This window comes from Lampetra planeri, chromosome 35, assembly GCF_965212315.1.
Source record: "Lampetra planeri chromosome 35, kcLamPlan1.2.h2, whole genome shotgun sequence".
NCBI classification, from domain to species: domain Eukaryota; kingdom Metazoa; phylum Chordata; class Hyperoartia; order Petromyzontiformes; family Petromyzontidae; genus Lampetra; species Lampetra planeri.
Genome location: NC_136141.1, coordinates 9,942,434 through 9,968,436, shown reverse-complemented (window position 1 = coordinate 9,968,436; position 26,003 = coordinate 9,942,434). Strand labels below are relative to the sequence as shown.

Genomic DNA, 26,003 nt, shown 5'->3' with positions numbered 1-26,003 from the left:
AAATGATATAATATAGTATTGTCATCAGTATGACATAAGTTCACCAAGTTTGCAGTCAATACCACATTGGGAAGTGGTTAAAATAGATTTACAACATTTGAGGATACAACAACAGCCAGAGTGACAGAGTGAGTTAAATAAAAGCGTGTAAATGAAAATAATACTAATTAAAAACACCGCACTCAGCTCCCACATAAACCTTGACAGCAGCTACAGCATCAGACAGCTGATTGCGTGGTTTAGTCCAGAGGGGGGGACCGTGACGACGCAATGCCCCCCCCCGATCTGCAAGTAAGGAAGGAGACGTCGCAGCGCCACGCTGCGGGTTATTATCTGTGTCTTGAATGTGAAGTCGAAGTCGTTGATCTGCGTCTACATCAGCAGCCACACGACAAGAATAATAACGCTGACATTGTATTTTATTTCTTTATAAACGTGCACTCTACCTCGTATTTTCCAACACTTGAGTCGTTTTGTTAGCTTACAATGATATATTGTGACGTCAGTGGGCCTTGGAGGTTATAGAACGATGTGCAATTGAAATGGAATGAGGTTGAAACGTCTACAGTGCATGTAGAAATCGATTATTTTCGACGCGGGTGAATCGTATTTGATCGATCCGTGTTCGATTCCGGACGCGTTCACCAATACAAAATACCGTACTGGACTGTATGATGTTGTGGAATCGAATCAGGTAGAGGAATCGCGATTTGTAATCGCTGCGGAGAGGAATCGCTGGAGGGACCCAGTCGACAACGGGGCAAGGTGAGCGGCGTGGAGAGCGAGTGGAGGTGAGTGAGGGTGAGTGGGTGGGGGTCAGTGAGGGTGAGTGAGGGTGAGTGAGGGTGAGTGAGTGGGGGTGAGTGAGGGTGAGTGAGTGGGGGTGAGTAAGAGTGAGTGAGTGGGGGTGAGTAAGAGTGAGTGAGTGGGGGTGAGAGTGAGTGAGTGGGGGTGAGTGAGTGGGGGTGAGTGTGAGTGGGGGTGAGTGAGGGTGAGTGGCGGTGCGTGAGGGTGAGTGTGGGAGGGGGTGAGTGTGAGTGAGGGTGAGTGAGGGTGAGTGAGGGTGAGTGGAGGTGAGTGGGGGTGAGTGTGGGAGAGGGTGAGTGAGGGTGAGTGGGGTGAGTGACGGGAAGTGGGGGTGAGTGAGTGGGTGAGTGTGGGTGAGTTGGCACGATGGTGAGTACAGATTGTGCATCTGTCAGGCTACTCACTGCACCCATGGCACCTGGTTCTGTCGCGTGACCTTCTCAGCGAGCCTTCGACACTTCACGTGGCCTTGAGGTACACCTAGCCTGGCACAAGCGCCACTTAGTGGGGAACGGTGGCAGTTGTTGTTAGGGTGAGCGAGGGCGACTCCGCGTGCGGGTTGCCACGATGTCCGATGTTTCACGACACTTTTTGGCAGCTTCTTGAAGGAACTGGCGTCGATTGCACACACGTGGTGAGCAGGTTGACAACACCAGCACGTGGCGAGGTTGATCATTGGAGATGAGTGTTCATACGAGTGTTTTTATAGTCGCCTAATTTATGCAAATTGCATCTCACAACGCATTATTACGATGTTCTCGGCCATTGAAGGAGTGTTATACATGTGGGAGAAAAGGCACGCGTGCGAGGGGGCAACACTCTATTCCACACTGAAGGGGCAGATGGAGGTTAGCTCGCACTTTCCTGTGCCGCCGTCTCCTGGTGAGCCAGGGAATGGCACCTGGACGCCGATTCACCAACCCCACTGCCTCCCACGTGCTGGATCACAGGCGTGCGTCAACACGCTGATCTCAATCTATGAAACTAGGTGGGAACTCGAGACACCAGGATAGTTCCATTTGCTAGAGCGACCTGGGTCACTAAAAAAAATCAATACAAAATAAAGTATAGTAAACGAAGCAAACCGTAATAGAGTTTGTTTTGGGTTATATCGTTAAAACCGCCACCACCCGACACAGCCAATTGTCACGTAAACAAAATATGCCAATTCGTTACTAGTTTACGTGACAAACCTTACTAATTGGCTGTCAGACGGTGGCAGGTTTAACGACACATTTATATTTACGCGATCTAACCCAAAATAACCTTCATTATGGATATTGGTTGCGAAAGCCTTCGTGTTAAATGAAGCAAACCGTCACGTTTTCTTCCCTCGACACCCACATGTGCACGCGTTTTTGTTCTTGCAGGAGCCATCGTTGTGACTACGGCAGCTGTGGCGATGTCTGGCGTGGCGGTGCAGTGGTCGCGCCCGGCCGTGCTCAGCTTGTACCGCGCGATCCTGCGCGAGGGCCGGCGGCTGCAGTACACGGACAGAGACTTCTTCGTGTCTTCCGTCCGCCGAGAGTTCCAAAAACACCGCGACGTGCGGTCGACGGAGAAGCGAGAGCAACTGCTGAAGAAGGGATGGAACTTTCTCAACAGCAAGCTCGGGGGGCTGATGTGAGCGACAGCTGCGGTTAAATATTCCTGAATCTCCAGCCACTCGTTTGCAAACGCTGGATGATTTATGGGGGCTAATGGCCATGTCTAACTAGCACTAGTCCAGCAAAAGTCCTGACAGCCACCTGTGATGAAATCATGTTTTCCGTTGTAGCAAGTTCATCGTGTTTAGCCCAATCGCAAATGAATGTATAGAAAGACCGTACAAATGTCAGTTTTTACTTTATATGACTTAGATCAAATAATTTGGAGGCTCCTACTGAACAAGAACGAAGATGGAAAGTAAGAAAATGGGGGAGGCCTTTATCCAGCAATGGCGAGTTACAGGCTGACACCAACAGAGCTAGCAGCTCTTATGGCTCAAATTAACAAAAATATCAGAAGACTGACATGTTGGAAATCACTCTTTATGGAGCATGAATGAATGCAATTTGGTGTTGAAAAGAAGGGTCTACTGTATTCATGATCTGCCAAGGGATTTATGACCAGATGTGTTGTTTGACCTCATGGTAGAACTCCAATAGTACATTTAAGATACATTTGATAGTCTAAAACGTTATGTTGGATATAATGCAGCATTTCAATATAATTTGCTTGAAAGTTGAAGGTCACTTCTGTTGATGAAAACTCAACTTACCGTAAATACCACTATAACACTCGTGTTTTCATCCACGGTATCTTCATATTCCAAAACTTAAAATTCTATCTGCACGTGAATTTAATAATGTGTATTTTATTACATTTTTTACGCTTTGGATAAAATGTCTCAATGTTGACTGCAGTAAACACGTATCTGAAGACCTTGTAAAGAACGGCCTTAGGAAAAGCTTACCCCTCAATAAATATTGATCAGTGTAGACTTTGATTAGGGGCAGGACAGAGAAGTTATCATTTGTGAGTGCTAACAAGTGGTGCAACGTTAGCCAACATTGCGTGCATTTGAACCTGTATTTGTTTGGTCCGATTTTTTGCCCCAATCTCAGTTATTTTCCTGACTTATACATTTATGATATTTTTGTCATGAGTTTAATATCACCACTGTGTAAATTCAGTAACGATTCAAAATACCGATTGATAATTATTCATTCATGTTGATGAGCGATCGCAAAATGTTTAATTTATTTCATGTCACGTATGATTACACCTTGATCATTACCTCATTTGCAGGTGCTAGATTACTTTATCCCAAAACCGTGCGATGACAACAGCTTGGGGAGACCTTCATCCAGCTGTAGATGGATAATGACAAGTGTATGATGGGGTCATGTGAACCCACTCCGAATAACGTACGAATTGAAGCATCAATTTATACACATTTACAACAGAATTAATTTGAGCATAAAATACCACCACTAATTACAATTTGTATAACTAAGTGCATACCTCTGGTAGAAATTCAAATCTTTTTCCCAGGAATTGAACCGTGATTCAGGTGAGGACATTCCACGTGGGAAAAATGGACCACATGGAGCAATTTTGGCCATCAATTCATGAGACCACGAGGGATGAAAATGGCTTAGGGGAAACCATCCAGCAGGGCTGATAATGTCACTGAAGTATGTGTTGTATTGATCATGTTTACGTTGAATCCATCCGGTGACCCTAGACACCATCAATATCTTTCCACGATCAACATAATTGTAAGCTTGGATCATTGATCTTCTTGGTTCTTTCGGTAAAGTCACGTAAAGTTACGTGACTTTACCGAAAGAACCAAGAAGATGAATCCCTGCAGTCACAAAAGCTTTAAATCGAAACTTGGATCATTGCTTTTAAAATGACTTTGATTGTAATAATCACTTTTATTCATAGATTAGTACATGAGACAACATTGAATAGTTTTGGCATAACCCTTCCATGAAGTCTCAGTGTGAGTTTTGACCAGCAGGGAACTGGTCCTGAGCCTCCTCTAGGCCAACTCAGCCTCAAATAATCACCTGGTATAGTGGGTAAACAGTGCTACTGGGGAGACAAAGGCAGTTGGGCATGCTGCTAGCCACACACCCTCACCGTGCTGGCCTTCATATGTGCTCGCGAATTGCGCTTGCCCGAACAGTCTGTTAAGGCTGTACAGGGGATCTTTGTACATTCGTGTGAGTATACAGTACTGTATTTGTGTGCGTGTGTATGTTAGTATGAGGAATTTACATCTGGTACAGATACAATGGGAGGCTGATCGATGCCCCAGTACAGTCAAGGGATGGCTCCTTTTTGGTCAACAATGTTATGTGCTGATGACCTGGGAATTGTTTCTCACTCTGATGAGTTGGAGCCTCTGCTGCTGAACCTGGAATCTGCAACTAAATGGTGAGGTCTTACATATCAGCCCCACAAAAAAAAGCATCTGCCTGGGTATTCTTTTTCATCACTCAACCCCTCAACTCCCAAAGAGTGATGGGGAAGTTGTGGAGAGAGTGGAGGAGCTCCCATACCTGGGCAGTGTGCTTATGACCAGTTCTAGTTTGGCAGCAAAGGTCTCCGAATCAACCGTGCGTCATCTCATCAGCTGCGTAGAAGCTACCTGGTCTGTCACTCCAAACAAAGCTCCAGGTCTTCTCGGCCACAGTTATCCCCTCCCTTCTCTATACTTGCAAAAAACTGGACCCATCTGGAGGAACATCTGTGCCAGTTTGAAACATTAAGGCTGGCCTGCCTATGATCCATCCTGGGTTTAACTAAGCTGGATTGTGTGAGGAGCTCGCAGATTCTTAAAAGATCTGGACACAGTCCCATCAGTGAGCTCCAGCAGGCAAGGTTCAGTTGGCAGGGTCATGTAGCTCACATACCCAAGCAGCTTCTGTTTGGCCGGATAGATGGGGGGCTAAACGACACGGGCTAGAGAAGACATGGAGCTGATGTGGTACAGGAGGACGTGGAGCTGAGTGGACTTGCCGACGACTGGTACCAGCGGTGTCAAGATCGGCCTCTGTGGAGGAGGCTCGTGAAGGACGCTGCTGCTGCTGGAGGCAGTCGCCCTCCAACAACAACGGAGGGCGGAGGAGCGACGCTCACAACAACGAGCGGAGTGCCGGGCGGATAAAAACAGCAAAGATAGCACAATATGGGGAGCACAGGTGATGCACATATTAGTAATATCAGTCATCCTATAGCACGTGGGTCTGTCCCGTGACCTACCAGCGAGCCTTCGACATTTCGCGTGGCCTGAAAGCGCACCTAGCCTGGCACAAGCGCCGTGGTGACGCCACTCACTGACACTTCGTGGCGAATGGCGTCTGTTGTCGTCGTCCCACGTGTTGTGGACGTGTGGGGCCACGAGCCAGTTAGACTCCTGCTAAAGGCCAACAAACACGAACACAAGGGACGATCACGATCTTGAGCCTCAGTGCTCGCAACAAGCCGCCAGAGTTCGCACGCAACCTCGTGTCCACGCGTCAACCATCGCCACGTGTGTCCACGTGTGTGGGTGGGGGAGACAAAGGCGGCCGGGCGTGGTTCTTGCCCCCCACCCCTGCCCAGCTTTTGCATAAATTGCCACTCGCCAACCACTTGTGCCCACCCCACCCCGACAGTTGAGTCGGTGTTTGGTGGCGCACAGCTTTACGCGGTGCTGTTGTCATTGCGAGGGGGACGAGAACGAGGAGAGGAGTGAGGAGGAGGGAGTGAGTGGTGAGTGAGAAGGAGCGTGTGGTGAGTGAGAAGGAGTGTGTGAGTGTGTGAGGAGGAGGAGTGTGTGAGGAGGAGTGTGAGTGTGTGAGGAGGGAGTGTGAGTGAGTGTGTGAGGAGGAGGAGTGTGAGTGTGTGAGGAGGGAGTGTGAGTGAGTGGTGTGAGTGAAGAGAGGAGTGAGTGTAAAGAGGAGGAGTGAGTGGTGAGAAGGAGGAGTGAGTGTGTTAGTGAGTGGTGTGAGTGAAGAGAAGTAGTGAAGAGAAAGAGTATGTGTGTTAGTGTGTGAGTGGTGTGTGGGCGTGTGTGAGAAGGAGGAGTGAGTGGTGAGTGAGGAGAAGGAGGAGTGAGTGAGTGGTGAGTGAGAAGAAGGAGGAGTGTGAGTGGTGTGTGAGAAGGAGGAGTGTGTGTGTGTGAGTAAGAGAAGGAGGAGTGTTAGTGAGTGAGTGGTGTGTGAGAAGGAGGAGTGTGTGTGTGAGTAAGAGAAGGAGGAGTGTTAGTGTGAGTGTGTGTGAGAAGGAGGAGTGTGTGTGTGTAAGAGAAGGAGGAGTGTTAGTGTGAGTGTGTGTGAGAAGGAGGAGTGTGTGTGTGTGAGTAAGAGAAGGAGGAGTGTTAGTGTGAGTGTGTGTGAGAAGGAGGAGTGTGTGTGTGTAAGAGAAGGAGGAGTGTTAGTGTGAGTGTGTGTGAGAAGGAGGAGTGTGTGTGTGTGAGTAAGAGAAGGAGGAGTGTTAGTGTGAGTGTGTGTGGTGTGGGCGTGTTCGTGACGGAGCCGCTACCGCAGCAGCAGCCGCCGCAGGAGTCAGCGGCGAGTGGAGGCGGCGCGCGGGCCCAGGGGCCACGGGGGGCCATGCCGAGCCGCGGGGCCCTGGCCACGCCGAGCGAGAGGCCGCACCACTACACGTACGGCACACGACAAACTACAACAACAACCACAGCAGCAGCAGCAGCAAACACACCGCGAGACGCGCGCGGCCGGCCCGGACGCCACTCCGCTAGGCACCCCCCACTACCACCACCACGTAGCCACGTCGCGTGGAGAGAGCGGCCCGCCTCGGGAGCCACACCACGACACGCACACAGCCACACCACGACACGGCCACACGGACACACACACAGCCACACCACGACACGGCCACACGGACACACACACAGCCACACCACGACACGGCCACACCACGACACACACACGGCCACACACACCACGACACACACGGCCACACACACACCACGACACACACACACTCGGCCACACCACGACACGTGCACACCTCCACACAAACACCGCCACACCACGACACACACACACACACCGCCACACACCACGACACACACAGCCACACACACACCGCCACACCACGACACGTGCACACCGCCACACGTATTCGAGGCACGCCACTTGCACGTAGCAAGCAGCACAAGCGAGGACACGCCAATCGCAGCTCCTGTGTCTTTGTGTCACGCCTCTTGTGTTGTGTGTGACTGTGTGTAACTGTGTGTGTTGTGTGTAACTGTGTGTGTTGTGTGTAACTGTGTGTGTTGTGTGTAACTGTGTGTGATGTGTCACGCCTCTTGTGTTGTGTGTAACTGTGTGTGTTGTGTGTAACTGTGTGTGTGGTGTGTAACTGTGTTGTGTGTCACGCCTCTTGTGTTGTGTGTGACTGTGTGGGTTGTGTGTAACTGTGTGTTGTGTGTAACTGTGTGTTGTGTGTGTAACTGTGTGTTGTGTGTAACTGTGTAGGTTGTGTGTAACTGTGTAGGTTGTGTGTGTAGCTGTGTGTAGCTGTGTGTGTTGTGTGTAACTGTGTGTGTAACTGTGTGTGTAGTGTGTAACTGTGTGTTGTGTGTGTGTAACTGTGTGTTGTGTGTGTTGTGTGTGTAGCTGTGTGTGTAGCTGTGTGTGTTGTGTGTGTAGCTGTGTGTGTTGTGTGTGTAGCTGTGTGTGTTGTGTGTGTAGCTGTGTGTGTTGTGTGTGTATCTGTGTGTGTTGTGTGTGTAGCTGTGTGTGTTGTGTGTGTAGCTGTGTGTTGTGTGTGTAGCTGTGTGTGTAACTGTGTTGTGTGTGTAGCTGTGTGTGTAACTGTGTTGTGTGTGTAGCTGTGTGTGTAACTGTGTGTCGTGTGTAACGTTGTGTGTAACTGTGTGGTGTGTGTAACGTTGTGTGTAACTGTGTGGTGTGTGTAATGTTGTGTGTGTGTTGTGTGTAACTGTGTAACTGTGTTGTGTGTAACTGTGTGTAACTGTGTGTTTGTAACATTGTGTGTAACTGTGTGTAACTGTGTGTGTTGTGTAACTGTGTGTGTAACTGTGTGTGTTGTGTAACTGTGGGTTGTCTGTGTGTTGTGTGTAACTGTGTGTGTTGTGTGTAACTGTGTATGTGTTGTGTGTAACTGTGTGTTGTGTGTAACTGTGTGTTGTGTGTAATTGTGTGTGTTGTGTGTTGTCTGTAACTGTGTTGTGTGTAACTGTGTGTTGGTTTTGTGCCTGCTAAGTTCATGTCAGTATATTGGTAGGTACTACGAGGTTATGTCAAAATCGCCAGCAATGCGCCCGGTCTCGTGAAGCTAAGCAGGCTTGAGCCTGGATAGTGCGTGGATGGGAGACCGTCTAGTGTGGGGATACGCGGTGGGCTTCAGGAGGGCACTGTTGTAAGGTATTTCTATGCGCCCATGTCATCTTGCCTTCACCATACTACTTTGACCAGCGTGGTGAAGTATGGTCAAGCGACATCTCGACTGACAGCAGGCCGTAATTTAGCAGTGGACTGACAAGGGGTTCAAACTTATTGTTTCACTATCATGTTTTCACTTTTGTTAGCATTTAATGTTTTTGTAATTAAATATGTTTGCCTTTATTTTAATTTATCTTCAATCTGTGTCACGAGAAAAAGTGTAATATTTGGTTCTTTCAGTAAAGTGACGTAGGTATCAAATAAAATAAAATAACTACGTGACTTTACAATAAGAACCAAACAGTTTGGATTCCTGCAGTCACGAAAGCTTCAAATCAAGATTGAGACAACGTGTCTAATTTGACCTCTTGAAAGGTCAACCCGTATTATAAAACAGCCCGCAGAAGGAGATTACACAGCTACCTCTGAGATCCTTTTCACACGACTTTGGATGGTTGGTCTTACACGGTACATAAAGTCAAGCCAATTTTTTCTTATTATTGGTTAACATGTGCCTTTTTGGCACAGATCTGCCACAAAAAGTGCCATCACATCATTAAATGTAAAAAAAATGATACAGTAGAACAATATATTCATAGCAAGTTGTGGCTGTGAGTTGTATGCAAGTATATGGTGTCGCGCTTTCTCATCTGCCCCACCAGTGAGAGTAATGTCCTTAGCATGACAGTCCAACTCATATATTAAAAATCTTCAGATATAACATTTTATCCAAATTATGTGCAGAACACGCAAATTTTCTAACGGTGTGGTTTTTTGTGCCGTCACTGACGACCGTCCACCACCCTGGGGACCCCCTCTCCGCCCAGGTACCTGAAGGAGTTCCGCACGGAGCAGTGCTCGCTCTTCCTGCAGCACAAGTGCACGCAGCACCGGCCCTACACCTGCTTCCACTGGCACTTCCTGAACCAGCGGCGGCGCCGGCCAATTCGCCGGCGCGACGGCACCTTCAACTACAGCCCCGACGTTTACTGCAGCAAGTACGACGAGACCACGGGGGTCTGCCTGGACGGCGATGAGTGAGTCACTGGCGTCCCTCTGTATCACCCCAAACACGGTCACCGAGTTGCTCGGCACTTTCAGATGCGCTTCTGCGGTCGTCTGGAACACTTCCGACGGATATTAGGAAGCCACTGGAGCTATGAACTTTTAAATCATCGAGATTGACAAACTCGTTTCTTTCGGATTGCTTTTTGTGTTCAGTTGTCCTTCCCCACACCTCGCATTAGCTATGTATGGTGTGAAAGAAATTCAACATAATACCTCCCCTTGACGCGGTTCTCCACGTCTTGTGCCCCGTTCTCCGCTGGCACGTGCAAGCCGGCACGTCACGGGTGGTTTTTCACTGGCTCTTTTCCATGCCGAGCCTTTGCCAGGCCGTGATACGCTGGCCTAACTAGACGTCCCAATCTGGATCGGGGTCCAAGCATGCCCAAGAGAGTGGATCTAATGACGCGTTCTTTGCGTGGAACATCCAGTCCGTACACTGAGAACAAAGCGGCACCGCATTATCTACATGCATCTCAACTCGTGCTTTTGATGGATTAATGGATAATTAATTATAGTGAATTGCTTTTTGTGTTTTAGTTGTGGTTCTTCCCCCGCACATCCGATTAGCGCAGTTGGATACGTATGGTGCAAAAGAAGTTCTACATACATACAGATGTAACGGGCACACATTTTAAGTCTCAAGTATTGTCCAAGCACTGCCCTTGAGACTCGTGGTAGTTTTTATATTTTGAGTGTCTCACGGCTGTTCAATGGATTATGATGTTATTTGTTGTTTATCTGTAAACCATTCACTCGGCTCTTATTGATTGCCGTGTACCTGCAGAAGATGCCAACAAGTTCAGGTCTAATGTGCAAGTGTCGTGTCTAAACGTTTTGTCTTCGCTCGCAGAATTCTTGTGAAAATAACGGGAAACTACTTGCAACTTTCTAAGATTATTATATATTGTTTTACGATTGGGACAGGGTGTTCACTAAGTGCTCAACATTTGCCTCCGTATTGCTGCTACACATTACTCACTTTGTAACCGCACCCCCCACTTCCCCTCTTTTCCAAATAAGTGCACTCGCCCTTCTCTACGTGACAGTTGCCTTTTTCGGTGAGGATCTCGCTGATTTGGACACTGTTGAGGTTGACATTTATGAACAGGCTAGGGAACCCTCTTTAAGATATGGGTCCTGGTTGGACACCAAATGATATAATACATAACACAAAATAATCTGAATTGCTGGGAGACTTACGACCATAATTTGTTCCTGAGACCCGTTTGTAAGTCGAACGGTCGGAACACGATAATGGACTGTATTTCAATGCCCATACACACGACCGCTCACTCCCAGCACGAGGCCGACTCCTTACATCTCATGGAGAATCGCGGAACAAAATAGTTCCGTGGTTCAGTTTGCAAGTCCGAGTTTGCTTTTTTTTTCTCTCAATGGTAAAGAAAAACATTTTATGGAAGCTGGTTTGGAAGTGCGGGTGTTCGCAAGTCGAGTGTGCATAAGTTGATGACTGCCTGTAATGCTGATTATTGCACTGCATGTTCAACCGGTCTAGAGTTTGCAAGTATTGCAACAATGCTGCTGAGATTGTGTGCCAAGAAGGCAGTGGGCCTGGTGGGTTGTGTGAGGATTTCTGTTATTTTATTGTCTGCTTTTCTATTTTCTTACATATACAATAGGGTACTCAAGTATGTGACTAGAAACGGCATCGGCCAACCGGGGGTATGCATACCCCTCGGGCAACTATTTTATGCTGCAAAGAGTAACTTTTATGTTTGTGTTACATTAAGACACCTTGAATTTGACTTGATGTGTATTAATTACCGAATGTAAGACCTGCTAACTCTTAAAACAATTATCTGCCAAACCAGCCGTGGAACATCAGTCCCAAACCATGCACGTAGAATATTCTTCGCCTTGTGGTTTCTGTTTGGCCAAGCAAGGTTTGTTTTCACAGATGCCCAGCCCACACATCTACTTGTAAGCCATTCCCTCGCAAATAGAAATCCTCTCGTTGATTTGGCACCAAATCCTACGGCTCATTCTCCGCTCTCGTAACGGGTTGCTGCAGGGTCTTTTGCTTCCACTAGGAAATGGTCTGAACTGTTTGCCTCTGCTGTTTATGAAGACTTCTGCAGCATTAGCAGCTTAGCGCTCAATCCTGGCTGTGCAACGATGTGCTTCACGTCTTTACTTGGGAAGGTCCTGAAATGCCGCTGCTCGTTGCACGTGTGTGCACACGCGTGTGCGTTGTTAAACTTGCCCCATCGTCGATTAGCAGAGTTTGCGTTCTCCCCTCGTTTGTGTGGCTTTTATCTCTGGGCATTCCTGTTTGTTTCCACAAGCAAAGAAAGGCACATGCCATTGGACTTTACATTCGAAGCTATACCAACCCCCGATAATAAAAGGATTTGGAAGGCAGTTGCTTTATAGATTTCTTTATTTTAAACCCTTAGTCTACATTAGGGATGGGAAATCTATGGCCCGCAGGTCGGACGTTTCATAGGTACCACGGCCACATGAGGCCGATCACTTCGAAACAACCTGCAAACAAAAGTTATCCAACACTTAGTATCTTAACCGCAGTAAATCAGGGTGCCAGAGGGGAGTATTGTTTACCTGGTAGTACTGTGTATTTCTTTTCTCAACAAGTAGACATGCCCTTGTTTACATGACAGTTAAAATGTTCCTGTGACTTCAAATTCTTGAGTTTCCCCCCAAAGTTTTTCAGTAGGGGGGTGGGGGTCTCACTGACTTGAACGCTTTGGGGTTGACATGTATGAAAAGGCAAGGACCCTCTCTTTAAGATATGGATCTTCTCTGTGATCATGCGTGTAATTTTTTGACGTTATGACTGTTCAACTTTAAGGGTTGTGTGTGCGTATATGTGGGAGCGGTAGTGTCGCGGTGAGCGCGCTGCACTACGAATCCGGCAACACGAGTTCGATTCCCGCTCACGGCCAACACCTGTGACGGTTATCTGAACTGTGAGCCTCCCGGAGGTCGACTTCCCCTCAAATGAGTACCTGGTGCAATGTGTAAACTTCACCACTAGGGAGACAAAGGTGCCGGCTTTCATAAGTGCTCGCTAATTGCCCTAACAGTCTGTTAAAGGCTATACGGGAGATCTGTGTCTTCGTGAATGTAGAGTGGCTCACCAAAGCCGTTTGAGTCGTATTCATCCCTCAGTAAGGCAATGGTTTCCCACCCGTGCTCTACACCAGATGTTCTCAACCAGGGGTATGAGAGGTGATTCATAAATATGTGAAATTATATCATACGTGAGAGTCATTGGTGAATAAACATGTATGAATCTGCCAATATTAAAACATACGATTAAAATTTTAATCCACATGGTAACCTATAACGATTTTAAAGACCTTTATAAACTCATTGATCGTAAACAATGTGGTTTCCAAGAGTAAGCAGCGAGCAGGAACAAATTATGTCATGCATGCAGAGCGTCCGTTGAAATGTTTAAATTCGCTTACAGTTACTCACTAGTTAGGATATCTCACAAAATGGACAATTGGTTAAAATATTGATGTTCATTCGTACGTTTATTTCTCAGAACCTTGGTTGGGTCAGGCAAGGGGCTACACGGTTGAAACAAAATTCAACAAGGGGGTTGCTGTAGCCAAAAAAATGTTAAGAACCACTGCTGTTTGACAAGCGTCCACCTACGACTCTTCCCCCTTGCAACCCGACAGGTGCCAGTACCTGCACCGCTCGACGGGCGACACAGAGCGGCGCTACCACCTGCGCTACTACAAGACGAGCAGCTGCATTCATGAGACGGACGCACGCGGCCACTGCGTCAAGAACGGGGTGCACTGCGCCTTCGCGCACGGCCCACAGGACCTGCGCCCTGCCGTCTATGACATCCGGTACCGCGCACGCGCGAGTCGAATGGCAACGCAACTCGCTTGGGGGAGGAGCGGTAGTTGTCGCGGTTAGGGCGCGAAGAACCCGGCGACAAGAATTCGATTCCCGCAGCGCAACCAATAATAATGGTGGTTATTTGAACTGGTGCTGGGCCTGCCCTAGGTCGACTCGGCCTCAATTGAGTACAGGCGTGTGTTGCTTAACGAGCGTTCTTTCTCCGAGAATTCGCTATGACGAGCAATTTGAATTGAGACCAATTTGTTTGCCAAACGAGCGAACGTTCGCGTAACAAGCGGAGACCGATCGATCGAATGCATTTCTGTGGCGGCAGGGGGCGCACCGCGGCCCACAGCTGTTTACCAGTTGTGCTGCGTGTGCGCGTGTGTTATTCGTTGTATTGAGGAGGGGGGCCTCGTGGTGGCACTCATGGTTCGTGGGGGAGGGGTGGAGTGGGGTGGCGCTAATTAATTGCAGGTGCTGAGGACAGCATACCTATCAACTCCTTATCAGTGCCCACCTTATATAGACTTTATTGGTCATCCCGTGCCCTTCTATATCTCAACGTTCTTTCTACAAAGTCCCATCACAAGGAATAAACACAAACAAATAGACAAAAACCTCATGGGACATCCTTTACCAGTACCAAAATATGAGAATAGGTTTTCCCCTTATTTTCTGGCAACAAAACAGGTGTTAAGATGTTAAAACACCAAACTGAAACCTTTTACAATGAATCAGGTCTGCATTAACCACATATACTAGTGGTCAAAATGCAAACAAAAAACATACTCTGATAATATATGCATTGTCTTTGAATCTGATTCGTCCACACCAGAGACGGCTTTCTTTTGAGCCTAGTCTCAAACGGTGTTAGACCAGAGGACGCCAAAAGGCGTACAGCTCAAAGACAACGCTCTATCAGAGTAATGAGAGCTCGGGGTGAGCAGTGTATATACTCTAAGACAGTGGTTCTTAACCTTTTTGGAGGTACCGAACCCCACCAGTTTCATATGCGCATTCACCGAACCTTTATTAATTGTAAAAATAAAATATGATTTTTTCAAATTCAAAACATAGATATATGTTTTACTGGTGCACAATCATATGAGTCGGGTGTGTGTCTTAACCTCCGCCGAACCCCTGAGACTGACTCTCCGAACCCCTGGGGTTCGATCGAACCCAGGTTAAGAACCACTGCTCTAAGAGTATGTTTTTTGTTTGCATTCTGACCACAAGCATTGTGGTTAATGCAGACATGATTCCTTGTAAAAGGTTTCAGTTTGGTGTTTTAACATCTTAACACCTATGAGACTTCATTTACCAGTGGCAAAATATAGTAATAGGTTTTTACCCTTTCAACTGGTACAAAACTGACACCTTTATACAAGGCATCATGTTTGCAATAACCACAACACAAGCAGTCAAAATGCAAACAAAAAGAAACAACACCAATGGAGACTAGGCTCTTAAGAAAAGCTGTCTCGGGTGTGGACCAATCAACTTCAAGGACAGTGTCTATCATTATCAGAGTTGTTTCTTTTTGTTTGCATTTTGACTGCTTGTGTTGTGGTTATTGCAAACATGATGCCTTGTATAAAGGTGTCAGTTTTGTACCAGTTGAAAGGGTAAAAACCTATTACTATCTTAACACCTGTTTTGTTGCCAGAAAAAAGGGGAAAACCTATTCTCAAATAGACAAATATATATGTTTGCCCGTATTGAAACGGTTGTACGCCGTATGGAGCTGAAAAATCTATTTCCCTGTACGAGAATATGGATAAACCGTATAAGTATTGAAACGGTATAAGTACTGTGGTTCTTAATGTGTGGTGTTAAATTTGATGTTTTATTCCTCTATTTTTAAATTAGAATTTGTATTTCTCATGGGAAAAAATGCATTCAAGAGTGGACATTTTTTGGGGCTGAAACGCAACTCGGCTTTTAACAAATGAGTCAATGGGAAAACGGTGATCGTTTAACGAGTTTTCCCGAACGGAGCAAATTTCACGGGAACGCATCTCTCTCATTAAGCGAGACACACCTGGTGCGGTGTGTAAACATCCGCTACTGGGGAGATGGGCGTGGTGTTGGCTACCCACCCCCTCGTGTGCCGTGCCGGCCTTCATAGGTGCTCGCTAATTCAGCGTCTGTTAAAGGCTATATGGGGGATTTTTGTCTCCTGTGTTCGCTCTGTCTCGGCACAGGCCTTTTGTTCAGCAGAACCTGTGCGGACAACACCCCGCCGATGGGCCATCATTGCTGAAACAAACATTCTAGCCATGGTGCCACGCTGTCCAGATGTGCTCAAGCGAGCTACTCTCTCGCGCACTGCTCTTTTAAAATACAATTTTATATTTTCCCCAATGTTATAGGTTATGGCTGGTGATAGTGATAGGTCTGCGTAGGTCTCAACTGATCATAAAAAAACTATCTTGTTTACACTACCAAAATGAAAGCTTCACCCAATGGTTTACCTCTGAAGAAATGACAATTCCCGTATTTGTCGTAAGTTAAATATGATTAATGTCATTTAATTATGTCCTGCCTATATTGGTCCTTGTCCTCCTTATATTGGGAGTGCATGGATGACAGAGATGTCTCGTGGAGACATTTTTGCATTGCCTGACTGAGGGATGGCAAAGGAGGCTTGGGAAAGCCTTCATCCAGCTCTATATAAACCTTAGATGACGACTATGATGGTGATGACGACTATGATGGTGATGACGACTATGATGGTGATGACGACTATGGTGATGATGATGATGACGGCGACGATGACGGCGACGATGACGGCGACGACGACGATGATGACGACGACGGCGATGACGATGGGCCTGCTGGTGTTGTGTGCTGGGGCGTGCAGGGATCTGCAGGCCCAGGAGGCGGCGCAGAATGGCCATTCCGCCGGAGGGGAGGTGGGCTCCGAGCTGCTGTCGGTGGCTGCCAGCCAGACCATGATCGAGCGGGCCCTGGGGGAGGACCAGCGCTGGCAGGGTCAGACCATGCACCCCTCCCTCTCTTCTCGTCTCTCTCTAGAAATATGAAAACCGTAAACGTGCACTATGAGATCTCTTTTACCAGTGGCAAAATATAATGGTAGGTTTTTACCCTTTTAACTGGTACAAAACTGACACCTTTATTCAAGGCATCATGTTTGCAATGACCACAACACAAGTAGTCAATAAAGCAAACAAAAAGAAGCAACTCTGATAAGGATAATAATATGCACTGTCCTTGAAGTTGATTGGCCCACACCCGAGACGGCTTTCTTTAGAGCCTAGTCCCCATTGGTGTAGGGCCAGATGACACCAGAAGGCGTACAACTCAAAAACAGTGCAATATCAGAGTATTGAGAGTTCGGGGTAAACATTTACACTATGAGATCTCTTTTACCAGTGGCAAAATATAATGGTAGGTTTTTACCCTTTTAACTGGTACAAAACTGACACCTTTATTCAAGGCATCATGTTTGCAATGACCACAACACAAGTAGTCAATAAAGCAAACAAAACGAAGCAACTCTGATAAGGATAATAATATGCACTGTCCTTGAAGTTGATTGGCCCACACCCGAGACGGCTTTCTTTAGAGCCTAGTCCCCATTGGTGTAGGGCCAGATGACACCAGAAGGCGTACAACTCAAAAACAGTGCAATATCAGAGTATTGAGAGTTCGGGGTAAACATTTACACTATGAGATCTCTTTTACCAGTGGCAAAATATAATGGTAGGTTTTTACCCTTTTAACTGGTACAAAACTGACACCTTAATTCAAGGCATCATGTTTGCAATGACCACAACACAAGTAGTCAATAAAGCAAACAAAAAGAAGCAACTCTGATAAGGATAATAATATGCACTGTCCTTGAAGTTGATTGGCCCACACCCGAGACGGCTTTCTTTAGAGCCTAGTCCCCATTGGTGTAGGGCCAGATGACACCAGAAGGCGTACAACTCAAAAACAGTGCAATATCAGAGTATTGAGAGTTCGGGGTAAACATTTACACTATGAGATCTCTTTTACCAGTGGCAAAATATAATGGTAGGTTTTTACCCTTTTAACTGGTACAAAACTGACACCTTTATTCAAGGCATCATGTTTGCAATGACCACAACACAAGTAGTCAATAAAGCAAACAAAAAGAAGCAACTCTGATAAGGATAATAATATGCACTGTCCTTGAAGTTGATTGGCCCACACCCGAGACAGCTTTCTTTAGAGCCTAGTCCCCATTGGTGTAGGGCCAGATGACACCAGAAGGCGTACAACTCAAAAACAGTGCAATATCAGAGTATTGAGAGTTCGGGGTAAACATTTACACTATGAGATCTCTTTTACCAGTGGCAAAATATAATGGTAGGTTTTTACCCTTTTAACTGGTACAAAACTGACACCTTTATTCAAGGCATCATGTTTGCAATGACCACAACACAAGTAGTCAATAAAGCAAACAAAACGAAGCAACTCTGATAAGGATAATAATATGCACTGTCCTTGAAGTTGATTGGCCCACACCCGAGACGGCTTTCTTTAGAGCCTAGTCCCCATTGGTGTAGGGCCAGATGACACCAGAACGCGTACAACTCAAAAACAGTGCAATATCAGAGTATTGAGAGTTCGGGGTAAACATTTACACTATGAGATCTCTTTTACCAGTGGCAAAATATAATGGTAGGTTTTTACCCTTTTAACTGGTACAAAACTGACACCTTAATTCAAGGCATCATGTTTGCAATGACCACAACACAAGTAGTCAATAAAGCAAACAAAAAGAAGCAACTCTGATAAGGATAATAATATGCACTGTCCTTGAAGTTGATTGGCTCACACCCGAGACGGCTTTCTTTAGAGCCTAGTCCCCATTGGTGTAGGGCCAGATGACACCAGAAGGCGTACAACTCAAAAACAGTGCAATATCAGAGTATTGAGAGTTCGGGGTAAACATTTACACTATGAGATCTCTTTTACCAGTGGCAAAATATAATGGTAGGTTTTTACCCTTTTAACTGGTACAAAACTGACACCTTTATTCAAGGCATCATGTTTGCAATGACCACAACACAAGTAGTCATTAAAGCAAACAAAAAGAAGCAACTCTGATAAGGATAATAATATGCACTGTCCTTGAAGTTGATTGGCCCACACCCGAGACGGCTTTCTTTAGAGCCTAGTCCCCATTGGTGTAGGGCCAGATGACACCAGAAGGCGTACAACTCAAAAACAGTGCAATATCAGAGTATTGAGAGTTCGGGGTAAACATTTACACTATGAGATCTCTTTTACCAGTGGCAAAATATAATGGTAGGTTTTTACCCTTTTAACTGGTACAAAACTGACACCTTTATTCAAGGCATCATGTTTGCAATGACCACAACACAAGTAGTCAATAAAGCAAACAAAAAGAAGCAACTCTGATAAGGATAATAATATGCACTGTCCTTGAAGTTGACGTGCGTATGCATGGATCCTGAAACGCATTCCGACACACGTTGGCGCTCTCCTTCGGCCTCTAACCGGGTGGGCGCTGTCAGTCTCGTAACGGTTATGCAAGATAAACAAACCTTTAGTATGAAGTTGTGTTGTAATTAGAGACTGGTCCGATTGAAAATGGGCCAAAATTATCAATGGTTGTCCAAAACTTGGAGACGTAAACAAGATAAAAAATAACTTTTTTAAATTATGCAAATGAATGTTTACCCTGACAGATATCCATCTGTTTGCATACTGCCAATTAAATTCATCCACATGTTGGAAAGAATTGCAGAATCCTTGTACATTCACAATTTTACTCTTGAGAAAATATAATAGATACAAGTAACATTATTATCTTGCACCGCCACTGCTACGCATGGCCTGTAATCTGGCACTGTGGAGGCAGCGAGGGTTGGTGGGTTGTTCAGATGTTGTAAAACTCCCTCCTTGTGGGCGTCGAGATGCCTTACCCTGGCATGCTAGGAGACGGCAGTACAGCAAGTGGATTAATTTACATCTCTTTCCATCTGTATGGGGATTGAGTATTGCCCTCCTTGTTCAAGGTGTGGGTTTTCTCTGGGCGCTCCAGATTCCTCCCACTTGTAAACAATCATTAATTGGCTGAAGAGCATCTTAATATAAAAACCCAATGTAGCAGGCACCTCCTGATTTAGTCTTACGACTCTGTGTGGCTCTCCTTGACAAATTATAAACTGTTGCGTGATCTCGGCAAGTTGCAGGGTGATTCCCATTCACCGCTGAATCTTTGAACGGGAAAGCGGTTAGTTTTAATTTTATTTCGGGAGGCGTAGCACCACTATTCTAATGGCATTGTACTCACCGCAGAGAAGCGTAGCGACACGATCGCACTCTGATAGCTGGTGCCAGACTGTGCCACATGCCCTTCCGCATGGCCTTTTACTTTCCAATTCCGTGCCATTGATGTACACGTAGTACGTCATTGGAACGCAAAAAAACTGATGACGTACACGTGCGTCATCGGAATGGGAAAGGGTGAAGTAAGTAAAATTAATCTTAAAAATTTCGATTTAAAGGTTTCGTGACTGCAGGGATTCATATTCTTGGTTCTTTTGATAAAGTCACGTAGAAGAGAAATAATAAAATAATAAAAATAAAACAATAAACTTCTCACAATGTTTCGATTGCAACACAAGCAATCATCATCAGGTGTGAAAAAACGACGAAACGTCGTGAGAATTTTATTGTTTTCTTTTTATTATTTCCCTTCTTCGTCACTTTACCGAAAGAACCAAGAATACAAATAAATGTTATTTTACCGTGACAGACTCCAACTTTGTGCTGGCGAACTACAAGACGGATCCGTGCAAGAAGCCCCCGCGCCTGTGCCGCCAGGGCTACGCGTGCCCCTACTTCCACTCGAGCCGCGACCGCCGGCGCAGCCCGCGGCTGCACAAGTACCGGTGAGCGCGGGAAGACGCGCACGGGCATGTACACGCCTCCCCAGTGTGAAGCGTGCCAGTGTCAGTCCGTTACAATACATACGTAATTGTGAATCATCGCCTGTTTGTATGATAGGGCGACCCTTTGCACCGGGCATCTCGCAGCGTTGCACAGGCGATCAACTAATAACGGCACATGTCATCTCGACACATTTGAAAGGGCACCCTCCCCCCAGTGGCAGCTGTCCCTGCACGGCACACGGTGACTCGGTACCTCGCCTAGATGCAATTGCACTTTTTGCATGCTTATAATTTTTGTTCCGTGTAGATTTTTTTCGACCTTACTCGTACCTTTTTATATTATCTGCTTCAAGTCTGTTAACTAGAGGGTTGCTGTTTCATTGGGCTCTCATCTGGTAAAATAAAGGCTGGTGTTAATATTGGATGATGTACGAGATGCTTGGCCTTTGACCATGTAACCCAGAATGCACTTAATCTCAGATCTTGGAAGCTAAGCAGAGTTGAGCTTGGATATTTCCTGGAAGGGTGAGCACCATGGATAACGGGTGTTGTAGGCTGAGGGGCTATGTGTTGGGCGGCAGAGGGCAGCACACTGACTCATCGTGAACATGCATACTTACTACTCAACTCAAGCAAGCGTTGGACAGACCATACCAGAAATATTGAAAAACATTTGAAAAATTCCAGTAAATTTGTTTTTCGAAATGTTTGATTATTTATTTAAGCAGGTGTATATACATCGGTGGCTTGTAAGTAGTGGAATGGCGTAGTTCCCGAAATATCCCGAAATATCTGGCACAGAACCAGCTGCTTTGCTGCTCATGAGCTCATGGCGGGAGAGTGGAATCGTGCCGATAGCCTCCTCGCTCTATCAGTCGCGACAGACTTGAGTGTTTTCGAGAGCTAATTTCGGTGCGAACGGTGGCACAGTGGTTAGCGCACCGTGTTATGAACCTGGCGACGCGAGTGTGATTCCCGGCCACGGCCAAGCGACAGCTGAACTCGCTCCTGGGCCTCGACTTCACCAGCCTCTGCTGACCCGTGAGGATTCCTTCATCCAGCAGCCGATTTTGACAAGGGACAGTAAATTGTTATCACCGATCGGGAATCTCAAAAACCGCCAGGCATCCGCGTCACTCGGTCCATTGCTGTTGCCGCCGCAGGTCTGTGCCGTGCCCCAGCGTGAAGCAGGGGGAGGACTGGTGTGAGCCTGACAAGTGCGAGGTCGGGGACGATTGCCAATTCTCGCACACGCGCCCCGAGCAACAGTTCCACCCCGAGGTGACACGCACACCCCCAATAAACTAAAAAACTGTTTTTTATTTTTTTTAAACAGGCAAGGCCCACTGAGCTATATAGCTCTTTTTCAGAAGCGACCTGCCCACAAATGATAGCTCCACAAAATGGCTTATCGTGTGGAATTTTCTAGCAGCCAACTACTCTAAACGCGTGTTGATTCTAAATGTGGAGGGAAAACCCGGAGGGCCTGGAAAAAAATCCAGACGTCCACGGGGAGAGCGTGCGATCTCCAAATATACAGGCGTCAGGTTCGGGATCGAACCCATGACCTCTTGCATACCAGGCGAGGTAGTTAACATCCCGCCTCTCACGCGCCACTCGCTGCTCCTCGCTACCGCGTACGGAAGGCTGCGGTCGGAGCATTGGTGCAGTGGTTAGAGCACTGCGCTCAGGGTAACACCAGTAGCGAGTGATATCTCAAACAATTCTGGATGCCCCCTTTCTATCGACTAGATCCCACAGGTCTTGCAAAGTCGATAACCATTCCCCCTTGGTCAGCCCACACAATCTCATCACTTCCAGCTAGCTTGAGAGTTTCACCCTGGTCAACTCCCATGCCCAGTGACGATGCTATCGGCGATGACGACAGCCACCCTCGTATTTTGGCTTCATCCATTACCACCTTTGTTATCGTCGTCATTGTCATCATCGTCATTGTCATCGTCGTCATTGTCATCGTCGTCATTGTCATCGTCGTCATTGTCATCGTCGTCATTGTCATCATCGTCAACGTCGTCATTGTCATCGTCGTCAACGTCGTCATTGTCATCGTCGTAATAATCGTCATTGTGTTCATCGTCATCATCGTTTTCATTATCATTATCATCATTAATCTAGATCGGTGTTTCTCCAACTTTTTTGTGGCCCACGGATCACTCGGCCCGATGAAAACATGTCCACGAATCACCCAGCCATGCACACCCCTGGTGACACAAAGTATTCACTCATCTCTCTAAATACCACTCATATAAAATGATTAATATTACCAGAACATAATTTTTTTATGCAGTTATAAGGGTTATTATTAGGGGGGGCAGTGGCATTTAGATCTTTTTTTATTAAATATCAAAAGTAAAATATAAATTAATGTCAGAAACAAGTGGTATAAAGTTGTCATTGTTTCCGGATCAACCTGCGTTTGCATCACAACCCACCGGGGACCACCTGGAGGAGCGTCACGTGACCACCGGTGGTCTGGGAACAACCACTTTGAGAAGCACTGCTCTATGACATCATCATGGTCATCATCATCAGTGATAGTGACTCACGCTGGCAGCGATTACATCATCATTAGGCACACGCTAGTCGACCCAGCAGGCTAAATAGACTGTGTCCAATGTTCAGCCCCTCTTATTTACAGTCAATAATCTTGTTTAAAGTTCGTCAATAATCTGTTTAAAATTCGTCGAGTCTTGATAATGGTTTGCTTACTGTTCTTGAACGTATTTAAGCAGGGCTCCTCCTGCGGTTCATTGCGTTTGTGGCCCCGGTTCTTTCTCGTCTCGTGTGCATATCGGCAGTTCTCCTGAAACGACAACTGTGATGTTTTGTAATTGCAGATTTACAAGTCGACGAAATGTAACGACATGCAGCAACTCGCCTTCTGTCCCCGTGGCCCCTTCTGCGCCTTTGCACACCTAGACCGTGAGTTTCACACCTAGACCGTGAGTTGCATGCGCGGACCGCGAGTTTACATTACCAAGGTACAACAGGCGTAATTTAATCGTTGCTACTGGTGCAAGATTGTTTATTTTACATCTTGAACGGAAGCGCTTACATTTTGGACACCGAGTAAAGTTGACTGTGAGACGGCAATTTTTCTTCACTGTTGTGCATTGACTTGCTCAGCCCACGGAATGCCTGGAAGTAATCGGCGTTTGTTTAGCGGCAGGAGCATTTCCCTGCTACAGGGATTTGCGGCGATAGGTACAAAGTGGAAATTCTGATCGAGTGGATCTGGTGAAACGGCTCTACCATCTGTGCAAGACAAATCTGTTCCGACTCACCTTCCCATAAAAAAAAATGGCTTCTCTAATTGTTATTTATTTTATTTGGCACACACATTTCTACCGCTGTTTATTTGTTGTGTGCGGTCGCACTTAATTTTGCGCGTGGTTGAACTCTATTTTGCTTAGTCGGTGTTAGCCGCTGAGGTCGTGATGGGCTTTTTCATTCTTGCTGTTCCATGCCCTTGTACCGTTTCCGTTCTGCTGTAATATGTGCTAATTCCTAATTGACACGTAAAAATGTAAGATTGATTGATTGAGGATCAGAAAATGGCGGGGGTGGGGGGGAGTCAGGAAGCCAATTGACACCAGGCTTCGAGGGGAGGCAGCGTCTTTAGTCTTGAAGTCAATGGGAGGAGGGAGTCAACGGTGCAGACAGCCGCAGGCAGGGAGGGAAATCCACGTGATGGGAGCGGTGTGAGCGAAGTTTGATTGATAATTCATTTGCTTGAGCAGAGAGAGAGAGAGAGCGAGCGAGCGAGTAAGAGAATTGGGAGAAGAGCTGTGTGAGATGCGACTGTAGGTGTTGCCCACTGTTGGATGGACGAGCGGCTTGAATAGTATAGACGTGAGTAAAGCTGGGGGCTGACCAATAAAAGCCTGGCGGCAGGCAAGGCTCCGTCATCTTGTGTGTGGAGTTGAGGGATTTGCTGTCCGCTGCTCGCGGGCGAGTAAAATTGGTCGGGGCTCGATGTGATAAAAGCATCGAGAAACACACACACACACAACACCGCCTTTGATATTTTCAGTTGTGTGAAAGTAGGATGGTCGCAGAATAGAAAGTCGTCTAAAAATATAGCGTTGAGCGACGGTCCACTGTTTCATTCCAGTAGTCGGTTAACAGTGATGACATTTTCATGTTCAGGTTCCAACAGGTATAGAGAAAATGGTCATCGTAATAGAGACAATTGTCAGCATATTACTCTCACAACATCCTCCTTTCCAAATGACGGGATTCCTGGATAATGGCAGCTTGTTCAATGGAAAGGTGGTTCCTTCTGCAAGCGTTTACGTTTTCTGTTTCCAGGCATTGCAAGTGTTTATGCGTACCGTCAAAATATTTAGTTCTTTGGCAAACTTGTTCGAGAGCTTCTCCGAGGTTTGTTGTCGATGGCGTGGAATGCAAAGTAATTTGATTTAATTGAAACAGGATGTTGCAATTTGTGTTTTCTGTCCGTGCAGAAGTCCACTTGGCAGACTCTACCGAACCTGCTCTGATCTGTGCGCAAGTGAGTGTCCAGCCGCACACATCCGTGTTGTGATTCATAATGGTTTTCATTTTGTGGTGACGGTTAGGTTGGCGTTATAATAATATACTAATTATTTTGGTCATTGAGATGCCAGTTTATTTTTACCCAATACCATTAATGAGTGTTTGACATGTGGCACGACAGTGGAGGCCCAGGGAGGCCTTCACCCAGCAGTGGATTGCTCATGACTAATGCTAGTTTAATTACGACTCAAACATAATCTACTATTGCGTTTGAGTCTTCATTACACACAAAGTGCTTGCCACAAATGAACCACAATACCTTGCTGATGACGTCAAGGAGTTTAAACTATCACGCCATCCTCGCGAGCGGCTTTTGGCTAGCCATCAAGCAAAGATGGCCGCCGCGTCGCGCGCTTTCAGATGCGCTTCTGCGGCCGTCTGAAAGCCACTGGGAGCTGTGCACTTTTAAATCTAGATTGAAAACTATTTTTTTTATAACTGCTTTTTGCGTTTAGTTTGTTGTCCTTCCTTGCACCTCCGATTAGCTCGTTTGACTATGTACGGTTACGAAGTTCAACATACATACATACATTACCCCTTCTCCCGCTCCCCCCCATCCCTTTTTTATTCCCCCAGTATGTTAGTTGTCTTCCCCTTTACCCCTTTTCCCCCTCCCATGTGAACGTTCATGTCCCCGCACGTGCTCCCCCACCTGGGTTAGGGCAGTGAGCTCCGTGTTCCCCCCTCGCTGGACCCTGTTGCGTCCAACTCGGGGCAGCTGCTGCTCGTGCAATATCTCTTCAAACCCTCCAGCACTCGCCCCTTAATTCGGTGACCGGCGCCTTGTATCGGGCTCACGTTGGCGTGTAATAAAAACAAAAATTTTAAAAAGCACATTAATTACTTTACAATACTTTATTAACGTCTTCCCTTCTGC

The 26,003-nt window shown here is 46.5% G+C and overlaps 2 protein-coding genes across 5 annotated transcripts in view; both read left to right on the top strand.

Annotated features, from left to right (window-relative positions):
• The first annotated feature begins 510 nt into the window (after positions 1–510).
• On the top strand, positions 511–3,499 carry MIURF (mitochondrial elongation factor 1 upstream open reading frame). 4 transcript variants are annotated; one of them, XM_078611173.1, is made up of 2 exons: positions 511–801; positions 2,178–3,499. In XM_078611173.1, exon 2 carries the CDS (start codon positions 2,210–2,212, stop codon positions 2,432–2,434), a length of 225 nt encoding a protein of 74 aa, XP_078467299.1. In that variant the 5' UTR covers positions 511–801; positions 2,178–2,209; the 3' UTR covers positions 2,435–3,499. The 4 variants fall into 4 exon arrangements, with proteins under 4 accessions (XP_078467299.1, XP_078467298.1, XP_078467297.1 ...); XM_078611172.1 differs by having other exon boundaries at positions 515–765; XM_078611171.1 differs by having other exon boundaries at positions 519–791.
• A 3,223-nt stretch (positions 3,500–6,722) lies between these two features.
• LOC144730381 (RING finger protein unkempt homolog) overlaps positions 6,723–26,003 on the top strand; it is a 36,457-nt gene continuing 17,176 nt past the window's right edge. Inside the window, exons 1-8 of the mRNA XM_078611170.1 lie at positions 6,723–6,952; positions 9,548–9,757; positions 13,460–13,636; positions 16,498–16,628; positions 20,413–20,548; positions 21,712–21,829; positions 23,407–23,491; positions 25,036–25,082. Of these exons, the coding sequence (XP_078467296.1) occupies positions 6,900–6,952; positions 9,548–9,757; positions 13,460–13,636; positions 16,498–16,628; positions 20,413–20,548; positions 21,712–21,829; positions 23,407–23,491; positions 25,036–25,082 (957 nt within the window). The 5' untranslated portion in view covers positions 6,723–6,899. The remainder of the gene's footprint in view (positions 6,953–9,547; positions 9,758–13,459; positions 13,637–16,497; positions 16,629–20,412; positions 20,549–21,711; positions 21,830–23,406; positions 23,492–25,035; positions 25,083–26,003) is intronic.